Below are 19,333 nucleotides of genomic sequence, written 5' to 3'. Positions count from 1 at the left end.
ATTAACCGATTTTTATTAAACTATTTACACATAAAAGATTAAATAATTAATGAATATTCCTTAATATTATTGCTATAGATGTATTAATGTCCCGTTCGCGAGGTGCTTATTAAAATTGCATTTGCACTCAATCATTTTTTTGGATTGAGTATATATAAGAACTAAAAAATATCATTGTGTCTTAATGATCTTGAACTAATAGTGACATTGTTATAATTTGCGTTTAATTTGCGCAGAAAATGTTTGAGCATACCACTTAATAGCAATTCAATCATTCAAATAAACCAACATTGAAAGAAGAATAAAAGTAATGTTATTCTAGAAGAAATAAAGATACAATGAAAATATTAACAGAATATTTAGAATTTTAAGAATTCATTTTACATGAATTGCAGCTTTAAGTGTTTGACGTTTACAAAATTATTTAAATAATAAAATTATGACTTCTAGGAAACAAAACTTCTTGTTAAAGATTTACAATAATATGTTTGAAATAATCATCTTCTAAACAGATATAATGCACATAGAAAATTAAGATTTTCTAAGAACTTCATTTGAAATATAGTAGATGTTAAAGAAAATTGACAAAAACATTTTGATATTGTTGGAATTTAATGAGGTAATTACATAAACTGTCTTTGTCATTATGTGTGTTGTATTTTTCAGTAATTGTTATTGATATATGAAGACAAAAGTTTTTCTTGTTATAATTAATAATTAAATGTTCGATTTTACTATTTGTACAAGAGTTGTACAGCATATCCAGTTTAAATGTATGTGTTTTTTATTTATTAAAAATAAAAATTTGATTCGGTTTTTGTATATCTGTGTAATTTTGATGCTTTTCTTTATTTATATGGTTTCTTTGAACTAGACTATTTATTTTCGATATGAACTTGAAAAGAAAAACAGAACAAATGTTCAAATAATGTAATTGATTATTTCGTGAAACGTTTATCAAAATTATATGTACTATTGTGAAGTGTATTATAAGATAAACGTAACGATATCTTTCGTTCATTCCTATTGCATAATACAGAAGGCGCTAATAATTGCAAATATAAAATATTTATAAAAACCTAGGAACAAGTTTAAATAAAGTAATGTTTAATAAATAGATCGAAAATACGTTATATATTTAGATGAAATATATATAAATATTTTTTGAGTTTTTGTAATTAATTATAGGGGAAAACAATCTACTATTAAAGCAGTCTTTTTGAAAGGCTAGAAAAATGTATTACTAGACAGATTTAAAACTGGATGTGCTGTAAAATTTTCGAAATTTTATTTAATTGATTAATAATAGGTAGTAGCGCAGGAAGAACTTATTATTCACATAGATCTTTGCCAAATGATTGGGAAAATTTATTATTTGTTTTACACAGGATGACCTATTTTAATATGTAAATAAATTTATACAAAAAATACGTTGTCTTTTAAAAAAAAAATTTAATTCATTTTATTCATATGTTGCTCATTAAGATTGCGTAATATGCGCATAATAAACTTATATTCTAAAAACATTTTTATACGCATAAAAAACAATTTAACGCGACGTGAAAGAAATCTGACATTTCTTTAAAATCTTGTGAAAAATATGTATCTTCATTTTATTTCGTTCGGTATATTTTCTCGGATGAATCTGTAAATTTATCCTTTGCAAACGAATGCTATCAGATCTTGTTATTTAGCGAGTTAAATTTACAATTTTAACTGCTAAAGATTGTTTCATTTTATTTATAATCATTATGCTGTAATTTTTGTCTATCGTTAACCTTTTGCTTGTTTCATATTCATTTCGTTTTATCTTCTCATTTACGAGGGATTAAAATCAGTCATCCTGTGTATCGACTGGAAATGACTGACGAAGATATTGATTTTAATGAAGCATCACCCTGTAGTATTTTTCGGTGCAGGTGGTCATCAAAATATCCATGTTCCTGTTAATTATCATTATTGTCTTAGATATCGAAGTATTTCTGCGCATCTCGGTCGCCGATTAGTTCTTGTGCGCATTGTTTTGAACAGATGGCGTAATCGGCGTTATACGAAAGCGTGTGGAAAATCTGAAGGCACGCAAGTTGTATCGTTACTAGAACCATAGTTTATCGAGCGTGAGAAAATGTTCGCTGATCGTATTTGAAAATTTCGCAGTGACACTTTCGAACACTTTGAGAATTTGTATAAGGACAATAAGTTTAAACACTGTTCGTTGAATGTTCGTTCACGGTATTGATACAAATTAATACGAGGTAGCACGTGTTATACATATCTGAAAACTATACGTATACTCGCAAATCCACCTGTTTTCTATAGTTTATGTTAAGCATAGATAAGTGAAAACGCAGTATATATTACGTATCCACAAGTCACGTTGTTAAAACCTATTCATTTCGATTCTCTTTTTATTTGGTATTATCCTTTTTGTGATTTATTTAACTTTCTGCAAAGAGGTGTTGGAACGATGATCTTTTTTCTTCACATAAAAATTTCGTAATCGAATAAATCAAATGTTCGATATTAACGAACGACAATTGAGAGATGTATAAAAAATATTTGGCATCGTTTAATATCGCTAGGTAATAATTATTGGATATTCAATAATTATTGGAAATTCAATTTGTGTAAAGTGAAAGAGGAATAATAGAAGAAAGGAAGTGGAATATAACATTGAATTTGATGAATTCGACACGAAATTAATCGAATACGATTAATCCGAGAAAAAGGGGGCTATATTGCCTAGGCATTTTACTTCTTGTTTATTTTATACTATGTATATGTTGGTAAATAATTTCACCAAACAGAACATAGAATAGTTTTAACTAATATGAAGAAAATGGCTATGTTAGGTAAAGTACATTGAGTATTTTGCATTTAAGTATTTAATAAACGATGGTGCACGTAAATTAATATGATTGCATTATCTTCTGTATCGTAGATACTTTTATATTCTTGCATATATTTTAGATATATTATTATTATAATGTTCGACAGATTTTCTTGATTAGTTTAATGGTTATACGTACACATTACATAGCGAAGAAGCATTTGTTCAGTAGTATACAGTTGTTTCATGTAACGGAAAATCAAAATTAGGAATTAAGTATTTGAAATTATTAGAGCTCGTGGTACACCGATGAAAATATTAAACAAAATTCGAAACGATACGAACCAATGTTAAACATATGAACATGTGTATTTACGATAAGTATATGAATATTGTATTTAACAAGACGATGCTTTGTGCTCCGTCCATAATAAAGTATGTGATGTAAAATATTCATTTCTCTTGGACATTTTCTATTCGCCTGAAATAAATATCCTATCAGTATTTCCAGTACAAACTTCCAGGATGCTTGTAAGTATACTATCACTTATCTTTCCTTTACGTATAAAGTTGCGTTAACGATTTTTATTTTATTAATTATTTAAATTGTAATAACAAATCAGGTCATATTCCTTCTAATTATAGGTATCAAAACTCGAGACAAAAATACTTGTACCATATTTAAATGCGAAAGAAAAACGTTTTTCATATCTTTTATTCGGTATATTTAAAAAAAGTAATCGATTATCAACCTGGCGTGAGTAGTCGTTAAATATAATCCCTTACCTCGTATCTTAAAAACATTACACAAAAAAAAAAATAAATCGAGAAATTTAAACGTCACTTGTGTTTTACTATTCTAAAATCCAAAATTATTTTTTTCCTTAGCTCCTCCATTTCTCTTGGTATTAACAGTTCACGAGTAAAATATTGAATTTTATTCTACAATTCCGTAATAACGTAAGTTGAAAAGGATATATTTTAAAAAAGTTATCTCGTTAGAAAATGTATATATATATTTTGATTTATAACATATGAAAATGAAATAGCAAGTGTAAGTTTGAATTGTCTTTTTCGGTAAATTGAGTTCGTGTAGAGCAATAAGAATACTCTCTTTTATAATCCTCTCTTCGAAGAAGAACAAATCTTCTATCTCGTAACAGCAGCATAATTAAAAGTTTCTGCTTGATAACGTAGTACGTGAATGATTAATCGATACGGCTGTCCCATATATTTAATTTTCTAAACAAAGTTGCCGTACGGACGCGCGCTAAACTATTGAATGAAGAGAACGAACATAGCATGGACACGCGGATGCGTTTCCTCGTTTGCTTCCGGCATTGAAAAATCCTATACCCACCGCTGTCGAGATTTTCATCATCGACGTTCACGGCGTGCATTGTCGGCCGCGTATTTCAAGGATTCACGCAACAGCGAGCCGATGATGTGTGACAATAACGTCGCAAATAACAATGTTGCATTATTCAGGAGGCGCAGGATAGAAACGGTTAATTTTAATCGTAACGAATTGGCAAAAACCGAACGTGCATTATTGCTCAGAAGTATTTAAACATTTGCTTGTTTTATCGTCTGAAAGAATTTAATTTATTTGGTAAAATACGAATAGAAATAATAGCGATGATAAGATGTTTTTTTTTATCAAATTTACTATCAAAGGACATTTACCTTTAGCTAAATATTAGGATTAATTTGAATTTATATTACATGGCCGAGATTCAAGTCGGTAAATCAAATTTGTAATTTGTTGATTCTGTAGAAAGGTGAGCGAGTGATAGGTTTCACTAATGTTTACGCATTGCTATTATTAATTTCCTAAAGGGTTCGTATGCTTGCGAGTGATGTGACACTTCTTAGTTTTTAATTATATTTAGAAAATATGATCGTTTGTAAAAAAAAAAAAACGATATGCTTTGAGTTACGATCGTTCAGATTTCTCAGATTTTTCAAACGTTTAATGAAATTTTTCAGTTTCAACGGAATTAACGTTAGCATAAAATATTTGAAAAATTTTGTTTCTCGACGAATGAACTTATCATTTCATTGGAGTGTAATTAGTAAAAAATGTGTCGAAATTTGATTAGTTACAACAGTACTCGGACATACTTTCCGTTATAGAATTCTCCCCTTTTGTATCGCACAACGAATTTCAGCTATATCTTCGTCCTATCAAATCAATATAGGAAGAAAATCAGTGAAACACGATAGGATACATGCACGTATGTACGTATGCACTCTCGCCAATCGTATCGATTTTTGTTCCGATTTTCTTAATTTTCCGAAGAAATTGTTACACCTGTCAACGAAAAAGATAAATCACCTAGTTATCGAATAACCGAAATTAACGAATAAAACGATGCAACCAGAGTAGAAGACTATCCCTGAATAGAGATACTTATCCAAAACCAGGTAAAACCATAATCCAATATCCTAAACCAAAGCCAAAAACCCATATATCTCGATATAGAATTAGGAAAAGTCATATAGAATTAAGGAAAGTCAGTTTAAAATTATCCAAAGCGCTTTTTTACCCCAAGAAAACCGTGGTTAAAAAGAACCATTGGTAGAAAATTCCTGCGATTACCATCCGTTCTCATCGCATCTCTTCTCATCCCCTAACCATCCCCAAAAGCTTGTGAGGAAGATTTCGAGAAAAGACGACAGAGACGGCGGAGAAAGGAGGGAAAGAAGGAAGAAAACGGGACGAGGTTGTCCATCGTGGGATTCAGACGTGGAATGGCCGGTGCACGCATGAAACGTAAGCGCGTTGCGCGAGAAGAACGCTGCGGATCCGCGTCGGCGCGCTCGCAGAGCAGCGTCGACGGCTGGTCGTCGGTTTGACGTCGTCGAGGCGAGTCGAGGCGGCCTCGAAGCGTGCTGCGTGTTCCGGGTGGTTTTCGCTGCACCGGCGGATCGAGGTTTTCTCGTCATCGGTAGTTGCTTTTGTTCGCGTGCATCGATATCTCGGCCAGTGGCGTGTACGAAAACGGAAACGGAGGAAGCGTAGCTCCTCCGGGCTTGTTTGTCGGGCAAGCACAGTGGGGTGGAGCGGCGCCGTTCCGACGTTGCTGACGGTGCCGATAACGCCGGACCACGATTACCTAGTGCCCTAGTCTACTCGATAGATCGCGCGGACGTCATCGAGGATCGGGCAAAATGTGAAGCTAAGCGTGTGCGTGCGATAATTCCGAGACTGGTTCGACGAAGATCGATGAAAAGACAGTTGTAAAGACAGTTCTAGCGAGAGAAGTCATCGTGTAAAAACTGTATTCGAACGCGCGTAGCGAACGACGCGAGAGAATCTCGTTTAGAGGAAGAAGTAAGCGGTTTTGTTATCGTGGTTAAAGGGGATAATTGTCGATAGGAATATAGAGATAGAAAAGAGGTCGGCTCGGGTGAAGGATTTCGAGGGTTCCCCGAAAAACGGGGCTCCCTCGCGAGAGCCCCAGCTGGCCTGTGCATGATTCCGGCACTGGACGGCGGTGGTGACGAAGGGGCTGATGTCAGTGCGGCCACTCGGCGCCCGCTCCGTGGCTCGGATGCGCGAACGCGACACCCGCATCGTCGTCGTACCGCGAGTGAAGCTCCCGGCGGAGGCGGAGGCGGCAGTAACAGCGGCCGATCACGGTGATGGTCAGCCGCGAAACAGTGGTGTCTGCTGACTGGTGTACGATCAAACGCAATCTCGGTGTCGCGTACGGTGCCGTGCCGGTCGGTCGGTCGGTCTTGGGGGCGCAGCTTCGAGAATAATGCGCGTTAGGCACGTTACGCGACGACGACGAGGACGACGGTACGACGCGAGGGACCCGAGCAGCCAGCCGCGAGTGCAGCTGCAGCAACGCAATTATGTACGCGTACGGTTTCGAGATCACGTAGTGGCTGCCGTGTAATTATGTTGTCATCGACGCGCGGCGCGCCCTGTGTAGCTTCACGGTGAAAATCTGGCGTGAGCGGTGCCGCGGTGGAACGGGGAACATGGCGTCGGTCTCGGCTGAGACTCCAGCCAGCCATGGGCACAGCTTCAGCAAGAAGATGTTTCACAAGCCGACGTTCTGCCATAGCTGCACCGACATGCTGTGGGGCCTCATACAGCAGGGGTACATCTGCGAAGGTAAGGGGTGCCACCCAGTCTAAGTCCGTTCTTGTTTATCGCTATTGCACGATTGTCAGATCATAGATTCACAGAGTACCCTGGAGTTAATTAATTCGACTGAGTAATACGATTCTAAACGATCGCGCGACGATCTTCGAAGTTTAAAAGACGATCGAGCTTCTTCGAAAAGGTCCGGTTAGAACGAGCGATTTAGGAAGTTACTAGAAGGTTTCGCAGAGATTTTCAGAGTCGGGTGTACAAAGGAGTTCCTGGCCAGTGTCAGAACGCGGGGCCAGTTTTCACGGAGAAACCGCAAGGCAGTGGGCCGATCGATATGAGCGCGTTCGGTAACGAAATCGAATACGCGGCGCGTTGCCGCCGGAGTACGCTCGTCCCGCCTTTTCACGGGCTCCGAAACCTTGGTCGGCGTGCGAAGTTGAAGCTGGCTGACCTCCAAGAATGATGAATGGCAAGTGCCCATTCACCGTGTGTACAGAGGGTGGCATGTTCATGCGAGGAACACCTTCCTAATTCCTTTCCACTCTCCGCTGAACATTTTCGTCGGATCTAGGATACCAGCCGCAACTTCCAATTACTCCGATATCCTCGAAACGAACGTGAAAGACTAGCCTGACTGACTTTGTGTCAGCTCGGCTCGTCTTTCAGCTTTCAATCCGTGCGAGATCGTTTGTCGCGCGTGTCCTTCTCGCGTCGTTTCAGGCTGAGAGAATCAGGTCAGCCGAGGTATCGAAAAAGTATCGGCGAACTTGGGAATACTTTGAGAAAATGTTCAACCCCTTGCCCTAGTTTTCAGCGTGGCATTCAGCCCCGCTGCTCGATACCATCGGACATCTAGATCCCGAGGAATCACGCAACGGGTGATCACCCTGCCGCCCGGAGCGGCCGTTCCAAATTCTTCGACGACCTCCAAGCGCTAACCCAGCCGAGGAACCACTCGAGAATCCTCCATAAGGATCCATAATTGCTTCCTCGTGCAACTGGGATCGTCGCTGGCGCAACCCACCATCTTTGGAGCCCGATAACGGGGCGCCACATTTCCCACCCTGATTTGCGCATACTCCCGCTCGAGTGTTTACCCCTTGCAGCACGGTGCGAGGCGATCTGGGAAGAAGCGGAGGATAGCAGGTCCCAGTGGGGTCGGACCCTTTGCTCTCCCCTCGGCTCGATCGGTCACAGGGACCATCGAGGTGGGCCCGGTTCCCGATGACCCGTGGAAATTCCAGCGGACTCGACTCGGTCGAGGGAAATCGAGCTGGAACGATGGCGAGGGCGCGCGCATCGAGCCTTTTCACAAGCATTGATCGTGGGGGGTGGTGTGGGATAGCTGATAGACTCTGGAGAGAGCAGGAGGAAGGAGTAGACGAGAGGGTTAGCTTCGGCAGAGGGGTGTGGGGGCGTGCACGAGAGAAAGGGCTCGTTGAGGAGCATCCACGGACACTTTGCAACTTTGTATCGTTTAATCGAACGATCGGCTCGATTCATCGGTCCCGCAGACTTTACTCGTCTGCAATGTCCACGGTTTTCGCTGTGGTTTACCACACGAATGACAGTTGTACTCTTTTCATAAAAATGTGTAATTTAACCGAATTTTACGATGCTAGGAATTCTTTTTTTTCTTTTCAAACCTTTGCAATCGAAAAGCGATTGTCGGTTAATATAAAATTTTGAAGATTCATATTAACCCTTTGCGGACGAGAAACCAAGCTAACGATACATTCGGTGTATGCTAAACGATTAAAAATAAGATATCGAGGGAAATTATACGAATTAAAAAATATACACGATATCAATTATAATGATAAAATTATTTTTATTCCATGCAGCTTTCATTCTGAAAAATTCTTTCGTCCCTAAAGGGTTAATTAATGTATCAAATAATTCTTTAATTCTTTATTTACCATTCAGAAAAATAACGTGAATTTTATAGAAGGAAATCTGTGAATTTCTACTCTTCTGTAGCCGAAAAATAGGACAAAGCCAGTGCAAAAGGTTAAAAGGTGTTTCAATTTATCTTAGATATTATCATATTTAAATGGTTCGCGTAGGTTCTTCTGGGTCTTCTTTTCTTTTCCTTTCTTTTGAGATTGAGATTATAGGAATTGTTACTAAATTTCTATAATTTTCAGAATTTGTACAATTATTATACGGTATTCGGTTAAAATTTTTCGCGAATAAAAATTTGTTGGAATGGAGGACACCGAGAGGAATTAGAACCTATTTAGAGCTAGGTCACATTAACTCTTTGTATCCAGAAAATTTTTTTACTCCATTAACCACTTTAATATACTTCTGCGATGGGACAGGACGTTTTTCGAAAGTGCAATTTCGAGAAATAGGAATTTCAAATGTTTTTAAACTTATTTTATCTTTAGCATTAAAAACGAATTGAAATATCACTTTACAGACTATCTAGATTAATTTCTTCAAATTTACTCGATTTTATCTTCTGAAAGCACGAACAACGAAGATTACTTTAAACTATACCAATCGATTCAAACAAAAGTAACTTTAAATTTATCAAATTTCGTACTTTAACTCAAACTCTAGCCAGCATTCAGTTTCGTGGCACATATATGAGTCGTTCATTTGTCAGATCAAAACACCGTGAATTAATTCCAAGTTTTATACTTGGAATTATATATAAACTTAATATATGAACTTAAGCACAAACCAAATTTGACTCCAAATTTGAAAAAAGACTCGTGACTTCAATCACTGTGACCTATGAACGTCTCATATGACCATCGATTAACAATCAGGTACACGTAAGTATAGAACTTATGTACCACCTAGTATATAGCACTTATAAGTATCTCGAACGATTTGAAAAAGCCACGTATCGTAAATCCTACGATATAAATACGAAACGACGGATTGTCCTGGAGAACATAGATAGTTCTGAGTGATAGAAACTCGAACGTGTTAAACACGAGCATCCTCGCAACAACACAGTGGTTCTTGCGGAGGAACGCTGAGCTCGCGTTTTACCATGTCAACAAAGCATGGAACAACAAGAACCGAAGCTCCAACAAGAGCACCAACGCGGCAATTAGAGTCTGAGAGAAACGGAATCCGCGATGGAATCGAGATCAATCAGGAATGTCGCTTTTAAAGCACAGCTTGCGCGTTTGGGCAATCGTCGATCCGGAATAGACGAAGAAGGCCTGGCGTATCGACGCGTTTCTGTTCGATACGTGCACGCCAACGCCATCGAGCTTTCCGGTTCCTAGAATACACATGGACATCAAACGGAAAGCTGTTCCACGGAAAACCCGGCCAGTTCCTCTTGTTGATCGCGTTTTTCGTTATTTTCTGCAACCCGGCCCGCTTTCTTTCCCACGTTTCTTCGTGGCTCGAACAGAACGCGTATATATTTAAGAGCAAGCTCGATCGCAGAGAAATGGCCGGTTCACACGCGATGATCAGAGGTTGCACGGATATTCGGAATACTTTGGACCCGATATCTTAATTTTAGCTTTCGCGGGATTTTCAGCCGCGATCGATCGCCGATTCCTCGAGATAGATCTCGAGGTCGTTGTTAGACGCGCGCTGTGATCTGGGTTTCTTCAGTCGGCAAACGTCGAAGATTAATCGTTCGCGTTGAATTTAACCGTTAGTTCCGTGAGATTTGGTGTTAACTTGGTGATAACTTCGACGGTTCTCCGGTTCAAATGATTCTATTAGGTATAGAAGAATTTCTTCTAAGCTGCCGGTAACTTTTCCACGTGGGTGAGTTAGTGCATGTAAATCGCATCGTTAATTTTAAACTTTCGAAAAATCTCGTCTTAACAGCGATGGGACGTAAGCGAAGAAATGTGAGAATTAGTTGCGAATGACAGAATTTTTTCCAAGATAAAACTACGAATGGATAAATGAATAAATTCCAAACTTCTTCGGTGATTTCGAACGTAGACTTTCGAAAAATTAATTCTTCAAATAACGAGCTAATTAGAGATAGAAGAATTCTTGATTAACTGTTGATCATTCATATAATATGGATAATTTCGACAGACACCGAATTCCATCGTCAATTTTAGATATGGACTTTGGAAAAATTTATTTTTCGTCTCATCGAGATCACGAAGATGTGTTTGTTAGGCGGATAGAGTGGAGGTTTCGAGGATTTCGAGCAATGTCGTTCAACTTATTAATAGTCGTTCACCTCGCGGCGGTGAAAAGAAATTTATGAAGAAAACTTATGAAGAAAACCGTGGAATAACAGAACGTGTCTTCGAGGCTGGCTTTATTTTTAGCAAACCGGAAATATAGCGTACGCCACGGGACCTGTGCACGTTACACCTCGTTGTGTCGCTTTACCTGTTCGAATCGCTGATAAATCGGATCAATCCTCGAAGTTTCACGAATATTTAACGCGGCAGACCATGAAATTAATATTCCACGATCGTTCGAATTAACGTTGGATCATCGTGGTAACACCGATACGATAATGTTCTTTGCATTAAGATGGTCACTTAAAAATAACTCGAATTCACGTCAGAGTTAAGCCTCGCAATTTTCCAGGAAAAGGAGCTTTTTTCATAAAACGCGTGTGTCGATGGGATAACGCGTAGGGGTTTAGTGATTACGTGAAAAATTAATGAACGGTACATGAAGTTGGTATATGGGGCAGCTACATGGTATCTTGGGTTGTTAAAGATAACTTTGTGCTCGCAAAAGATGAGATTCGTACGACAAATTGGGTTAGCTGTAGTTGCATAGTCTGTATTATAATCTTAATTTATTATTCCACGAATTAATATCGAATTAATATTCGATATCTCGAGGAATGTTGGTATAAATAATAAATATCCTTGAGTACATGAAATACTTTTCGAAAATAGTTAATAACGAGAATCTACGTGAGTATTATTTTTAAAAATGTTATAAAATAGTTGTCTTTTCCTGGACTTGATAGATTTCTCCCCGAAGAGGTTGCAGAATTTATTTATATAAGAATTGATCACTATAGATTGTATTGCATCATAACGTGTAATGGTATAGGTGCTATATAAACGTTTGGTTTTCGATAATTATTATTTTCTATATAGGAAAATAAAATATAGAGAAATAGATGATTATTATTCTATGATGTACGAAATATTTTTAGCTATATTAGTACATAATTATTACTTTTCAGTGCGAGAAAGAAGGGAAAAGGAACGAGTCGTCATTTCGTATTTTCGTTATCTGTGTTTTGACCAAGTGTTGCGTTATGAAAAGTGCATGCGTTTCGGCACACTTTCTGAATGCATTCGAGGGCTCGTTATTGTCGAGAGAAGGCAACAAACAGATCGTAAACTTCACAATTGAGTGGAAACATTACGAGCCACGATGCAGAGGATTGCAATAGGAATTGATACTAGACACGCTGTAGTTGAAAGCTGTTTGATTGTCGAAATATGATAGATAATGGATTGGGCCATTAAGAGCTCAGAAAATGGGCGATGCATCAGGTTTTAAGACATAAACCAAGCTTATGTGTATTTGAGCTGAAGCTCAAAAGCCGACTATGCAGCTAGACGACATTGAGGAATTTTTAGAGCGAATTTTTCTAGTCTAATCGATGGCTTCCTAATTATTTACGTGCAGTTAGAATAGAAAAAAAAAGAGCGGAATATAATCTAAGAATAAGCGTCCTTAAAATAAATTTTCCCGCTGACCAATTACGATTTTATTGGTAAACAGAAATTTAATGGAAGACGTAATTGAAAATGTTCTTGCGACAATTTTTAATTGGCGTTCTTGATGAAATTTACGCTAGTTAATTATTGTTTCATCGTGAAAAATGTATTTTAAGAGACCGTAATAAACTTAAAAAATTAAATTAAGGATTTTTATGTAATTTACAACAAAATCGGTAAAATTAATATTTCGTTTTAAACGTTATTTTTTCAAAAATTAATAATTTTTATAAACTTATAATCGACTTAAATATTTGTTTATTTATTCCGTTCTGTTAATTTGAATAATAATTAAATCACTATACGATATTAAAGTTAATTATTTGAATTTATTAATTTAATAAAATACCAAGAGGAGCAACTTCTAATTAAACAAATTAGAATTAACGAATATAACTGCATTGAATTTTCTTATCTATGTAAGAAACGACTTTTATGTTAATCTTTTTTTTAATTAACAACGTATCTTTGCATACTAAGTTTAGGTACCTTTAGCATATTACGCGAAACCTTCTCCTACGTGATTCTTCAGCAATTTGCAAACTTGAACGATAATGAAACTACACTATTTCACCGGAGCAACGTGTCCTTATTATAAAATTACATTTCCCGATCAGCTTCATGCAATAGTACGTTTAATGGAATATCGATGCGGTTCGATACATGTTCTAAAAGGTTTTGCAACTCATATCTGCTATTAATATTAGTGGAAACCAAAGGGTTCGTAAATAACATGTTAAGAGTCAATAAATCGATATTCGTGTCAGAAATAACAGTAAAGTAGAACCAACGGTAAATTTAATAATGTCACGGTTTTTGCTCGTGAAATTTTGAATTTTGAAATATTCACATTAAAATCGTCTTCTTTGGAAATAGCAAAGGAAAAAAGGATAAAAATTAGAAATAGTAAAATTAATTATAACTAACCGTGATCCGAATTTTACTATAAATGAAAATTATTATTAATTGATATTTGCCATTTTCACTATCATTGTTATTGATTTTATCGTATAATTCTTTCGTCTTTTTTCTGTTATTACGATCTATATAAAATGTATCGCAGATTAATTTCAATATTTTGTTAAGTATATTTAGTTGAGTTAAACGTTTTATTGGTTTAAGTATCGCGAAGAAGAAAAAATTAGGTAAAATTTATTAACTTTTAATTGACTTAAATGATTGCTTTTATACGAGGCCCTGTTAATTTTGTCCATCGACATTTAACTGCTTAATATATTTACGCGCTTAGTCCCTGTCAGGTTTAAAAGCGTTGCAGAATTTCACGCTCTGATTCAAGGGTTCAAAATGAGTAAAACAGATTTTTCACGATGTAGCTAAATTAATGAACGCCATGTGCATCTCGTTTAATGATTTTCTTCGCTCAATCTCTTTACTATCTTTCGTTTATTATTTTACACTGCGACAAATATTAATTTTTCAACGTATTTTACAATTTTCACTATATGTCTTAGGTAAAATTTACTATTAAATTTAAAGTAATTAATAATTCGATTCTTCTATTAAAAATAAGTATTCTATTGCATAAATATAATAAATACGTAAAAATATGTAACGATAAAATGATAATTAACTAAAACTACGAGCAATAAATTAATTAACAACGAAATATAGTCGATTTATCGAAAATATCGTACAGTGAATAATTTTACAGAGATTTAAGTGTATTTGTTACCGTGTATGAAGCAATTCGTTGATGAAAGAAATTACTCGCGCAATCGGTTAATCAACATTTATCATTGTCGATCTGTCTTTTGTAATATTCGGAAATTTGTCTCTACGAAATTATGTAATGGATATTCGCGTGGGCGATAAGCCAGACTAAGATTTCACCAATAGGTCAAATCCATCTCGCCCAAAATTTTGCCAGTTGTTATTTTGACCTAATTTTGAACGGCGATTACGATTTGAAACGTAATTTTTATAATTTCATAGAAGCAATTACAAACAGCAGGCAATTATTCTTATACGCGTAATGTTGTGTAATGCTGGAAACAAACTTACGAGCTGATATTTGAACATGACTTCCTTATATGATGTAATAAAGTATCGAATTTACTATATCCGTTTTCGATAATTAGTTTTTATATCGAGAAGAAATTATAAGTGATTCTTTGTACTTTTATATAACGGATAGAAATATCCTATTTCCAATGGTACGTAATAAAACTATATTTGAAACAATGGGTCTACACTGAAACAGGAATTGAATGGTATTTGTTCAAAATGTATCAAGGCATTGGCAGTCGCCCAATGATTTAAAATCTAGTAAACTATAATTATTTGTTTTACATTAGCCATTGTAAACTGATGATGTTTATTTTGTCTATTCGCCGTGCATATTTTCAGTTTTCAAAATATCACCAAAATGTCACAGTTTCCCTTTTAGAAACTTACCCTAATTCAGTATGATAATATCTTTTCGCAATTTTATCAAATATTATTTATTATTATAAATTAGGTAAAAAGATACTTTTAATAAGCGTTTATTTTTTCTAATTTAATTGTTAGTACTTGATATTGGGATGATTTAATTAATCCAGATGACTTTGTATATCAGTACTTATAATTTAATATCTTTTAGTATACTTTAAATTGTATACTACAAAGTATACGCCAGAATATACTTTAGAATACAACTAACAATTGTAAATTAATTTAATACTTTGTATCTTTGCACATTAAGATATAATAATGTTAGGTGCCTCATGAAAAAAGTATAATATACCTGAAATTAAAAAATAGGAGGCAAAGTAATCCGTAATTACAAGTGAGGTATGCTTAAATAACATTACAAAATTTTACCAGGAAATTATAAATAATATGAATTAAAATAACGAAGAGATTACCTCGGTATTGAACTCACAGAAATTTGGTTATCCGATAAAAGGACTGCGGCAAATTTCTAAAAATTAAACAAATCGTTATTAAAAAGAAAAAAGAATAGAAAAGAAAAACACACTTACATGATCATCCACCGCTCCACTCACCCTGAGCTCCCTCTTACACAGATAAGGGAACAGTAGAGGGAAAGGCGTGGCTTGTTCTTAACCTACTGCCGATTACACGAAATTACACGTCGAAATCTCCATTTCTGCCGTTTCTTGTTACAGTTTGCAACTTCGTGGTGCACGACCGCTGTCTCAAGGCCGTCGTCTCTCCCTGCTCCAACATCGCGGCAAGCCTCATTAAGGTAAGAATACCCTCGGTTTCTGTTCTTGCCCCTTTTGTGACCGGAGACGAGTGAATTCTTCCCTCTCTTCCTCCTCCTCCTCTTCTCTCTTCACTCGCGACCTATATTTACGCGCCGCTGAGAATACTCGGTTGCATAGTGTCATGGCTGCTGGTCGAAAGTTTCGTCCGCAACGAAGTTCTGACTTCGTTAAACAGGCGCGAGACCCTCGTATCCAGCGACAGACGTGATATTTTAAATAGACTTATTTTAATGTTCCTTACATGCTCGTCCAGCCTTCGTCTTCCACATCTTCCATAAAATGTTCGCTGAACGCGTAAAGAAACGCGGACAAGTCGTTGGACCCGCGTTAAATGGTCAATTATTTTTATGTAAGGTTATTTTTAAGGTGGAGAAAAGTCGCAGCCGAGAGAGTAGGGGAAGAGACACAGGGTGGGGATATGCTGTTCGCGTTCATCGTGTAGTTTCGAGGGTGGAATAGAATAGCAACGTTTGAGACAGCGCCTTGTCTCGCTGAATATATGAGAAACGAGATGTCTTTCTGTTGCAGAATCCGGTTGCACACTGTTGGTCCGAACAAGTACATCGTAAAAGAAAATTCTGCAACGTCTGTCGTAAACGGCTCGATGATAATTTATCCATACACTGTGAAAGTAAGCTTCTATTCTTCTGGCACTGTTTGTCGATGATATCTTTGATGTTGGTGAGGTTATGTGTGGTATGCCTATCGATCTGCGACGAATAAAGTAGGATATGATTTTGTATATTTCGAAGGAAATATCTTAAGATTTATGAATTTACATATACTTAGACGACGTGAAAGTAAGCTTCTGCTATGTTTTATTTATTTATTATACGCGGAATGTTTTAGTCTATCGACCTGTGATGAATCTTTATTCGTTCTTCTTTAAGAACTCGACGTTAAATATTTGTAAAAGCCATATCTTCTTAAGATTTATGAATTTATACTCCTTTCCTCTTTAAATATCATAAATTTTCTCGATAGAATGGCGCGAGATTTATGGCTTATACAACACTTGTAATTATTTATCTGTACAAACGTTGAATTTTAAATATATAGATAAATAAGTTTAATACCTGTTACGCTGTTTTATTTCTCAGGAGGAAAGGAAATTATGCAGTAAATATTTTTTTATACTAGTATTTAATTGTAAGAGTAAGGTATTGTGATAAATTTTATATTTTCCTCCCATTGATATTATTCTGGCATTTAATCTTTTACTTGCGAAAAATTCCTGCTTATACGTTTAATTTCATTTTTACCGTATACATGTATGTAATGACCGAAAATATAAACGTATTTCAGGTTTTGCTCGATATACCGCAATAAAATAAAAAAAAGTTTCTTTGAACGTTGTGCTAACACGATAATGGAACGTTGTAGTATGGAAAAATATAGAAGCCTGAAGTTGTTTAAGTTTCCGTTTTGTAAAAGTTTATTTAAACTATAGAATAAAAAGAAACTTAGAGGAGTCGTGTTAAACGAGTACAGGAAGCAAAGTAAATTCTACCCCGATTCTCACGATCTCAAAAGTACCAATTATTCACAGTCTTCCTTGAACTTTTGCAATGAATAATTCTTCCACTATCTTTTTTAACTTTTTCTCTTTTCATGGTATTATATCATTATTTACTTCGCGTAATACATTGCTACTTCTTGTTACGTTAATATTACAATTTTATCATCGTGTCTTATGTATAAGTATTAATTTTTTCTATCGTTACCCTCGTTTAAATTTAATTTTATTTTAAAGAATCCAAACGCAAACTGAAATACAAAATTACTCATAAAATGATGTCGTGCTATGACACTACTATATTATAATTATTTATTATAACTATTATAATAATATAACTATTATACCTGATATATAATTATAAGATCGCTTATAAATTTAAATAGCGTCTAGTGTCATAAATCTGAACTTCTCTACTTTCTGCTGCGTTTCATCTGAAAAAAATAGATAATGATCGATGATATTTGTAATTGCAGTATGCGAGTACTTCGTGCACACGGAGTGCCAGGACTTTGCCGTGGCAAATTGCAAGGAGAACGCCACGTATTTACCTGGCAAGGACTTGGCACAGGTAAAACACACTCATCACTGGCGAGAAGGCAATCTTCCCAGCAGTTCGAAATGCGCTGTCTGCAAGAAAAATTGTTTTTCTGCCGAGTGCCTTTCCGGGTTTCGTTGCGAGTGGTGCGGCACGACGGTAAATGTTCCTCTTCTCTTATAAACTTCCGTTTGTCATTCTGTGCCATCACACTATCGCGATAGTGTACAAAACTTTCCAGACAGTCGCCTGTTTTTCACGTTTATAAATAAACAAAATATATCTTTTTCCTCTCTGCTCGCGCTTTAATTCTGTATCGTCTAAAATTATCGTAGTTACTCCCCTCCGGAGCAAAGCTAAAAAAAATAAAAATTGTCTGGAAATCGTTGAACGATGCTTAATAATCTTAATTAAAAATAACGTCGATTGTTTCCGAAACGAACGAGTTGCCAAACGTACGAGTGCTCTTGTTAAAATAATTACAGCCTCGAGTATCGATAGAAACACGTATTTGCATAACAAAAATGTTATTCCTATGTATTATTGTGCCAAAAGAGACAGTACTTTTGCGTATTGAAAACATATAAAAGCAGTTTGCTTTTGTTACGTGTAAAATTTGAATATAAGTGCGTACGCGTGTATTAAAGGATAAAATAGTTATAACAAATAGCAAATAAATTTATAGAGTAAACCTCATAAAGCGTTACACATGATCTTTTTCAGAATTTCTAAAGATAATAGTGAAAAATTATACTTATGTTATAAATATCAAATTAATTTTTACATTTTTTCTTGTACTCAAACAATTCCTATTGTTTAATTAATGTGAAACATCTGAATAAATTGTAAAACAAAAGAAACAAAATTGTAAAATTAAAGTAAAGAGAATTCCAAATTTTAAAAGTAGATTTAAAAATTGTAAACCAGAAATATAACTTGTCTTCGCGTTATTATCACCGCTGACTTCTGAGAAGACAATTCGTAGCACTTAATGTGGTCTGCTCTACTTTTTTTTTTTTTTTTTTTGAAGCCAACCACTCTGAAACAACGGTTGTTATCGTTTTATTTCATAATCATCTGATTGCAGTTGCACTCTTACTGTTATAAAAATATCCCGCAAGAATGCACCTTTGGGAATTTGGAACCAATTTACTTACCACCGCATGCAGTCAGCATTCCACGTACGGAAGTTCCCATGGAGGCCATCATCGGTGTACAAGTACGTCGAAAAGAAGTCCTGGCGCGTGAGTATTCCTGCCGTAAGTGTCTATTGTACAAATATACGTTCGAAATATCGATTAGAGAATGTGTAACACGTGACCGGATAATAGACGGAAGTAGTGGAATGAAGTTATGTTCACGTATACGTGTATATTGTAAATATGCCTTTATATTTTGATTTA

At 35.9% G+C, this 19,333-nt stretch overlaps 1 protein-coding gene across 1 annotated transcript; it reads left to right on the top strand.

Annotated features, from left to right (window-relative positions):
• Positions 1 to 6,823: 6,823 nt before the first annotated feature.
• LOC143221588 (diacylglycerol kinase theta-like) lies at positions 6,824 to 19,189 on the top strand (the record flags this gene model as incomplete). Its single annotated transcript, XM_076446996.1, has 5 exons — positions 6,824 to 6,959; positions 15,775 to 15,854; positions 16,405 to 16,507; positions 17,869 to 18,089; positions 19,018 to 19,189. Coding segments are annotated over exons 1-5 (712 nt in total), but the record flags the coding sequence as incomplete, so codon positions are not given.
• Between the last annotated feature and the right edge of the window lie 144 nt (positions 19,190 to 19,333).

Source organism: Lasioglossum baleicum, unplaced genomic scaffold, assembly GCF_051020765.1.
Source record: "Lasioglossum baleicum unplaced genomic scaffold, iyLasBale1 scaffold2774, whole genome shotgun sequence".
NCBI classification, from domain to species: domain Eukaryota; kingdom Metazoa; phylum Arthropoda; class Insecta; order Hymenoptera; family Halictidae; genus Lasioglossum; species Lasioglossum baleicum.
This window is presented reverse-complemented; position numbering and strand designations above follow the sequence as displayed.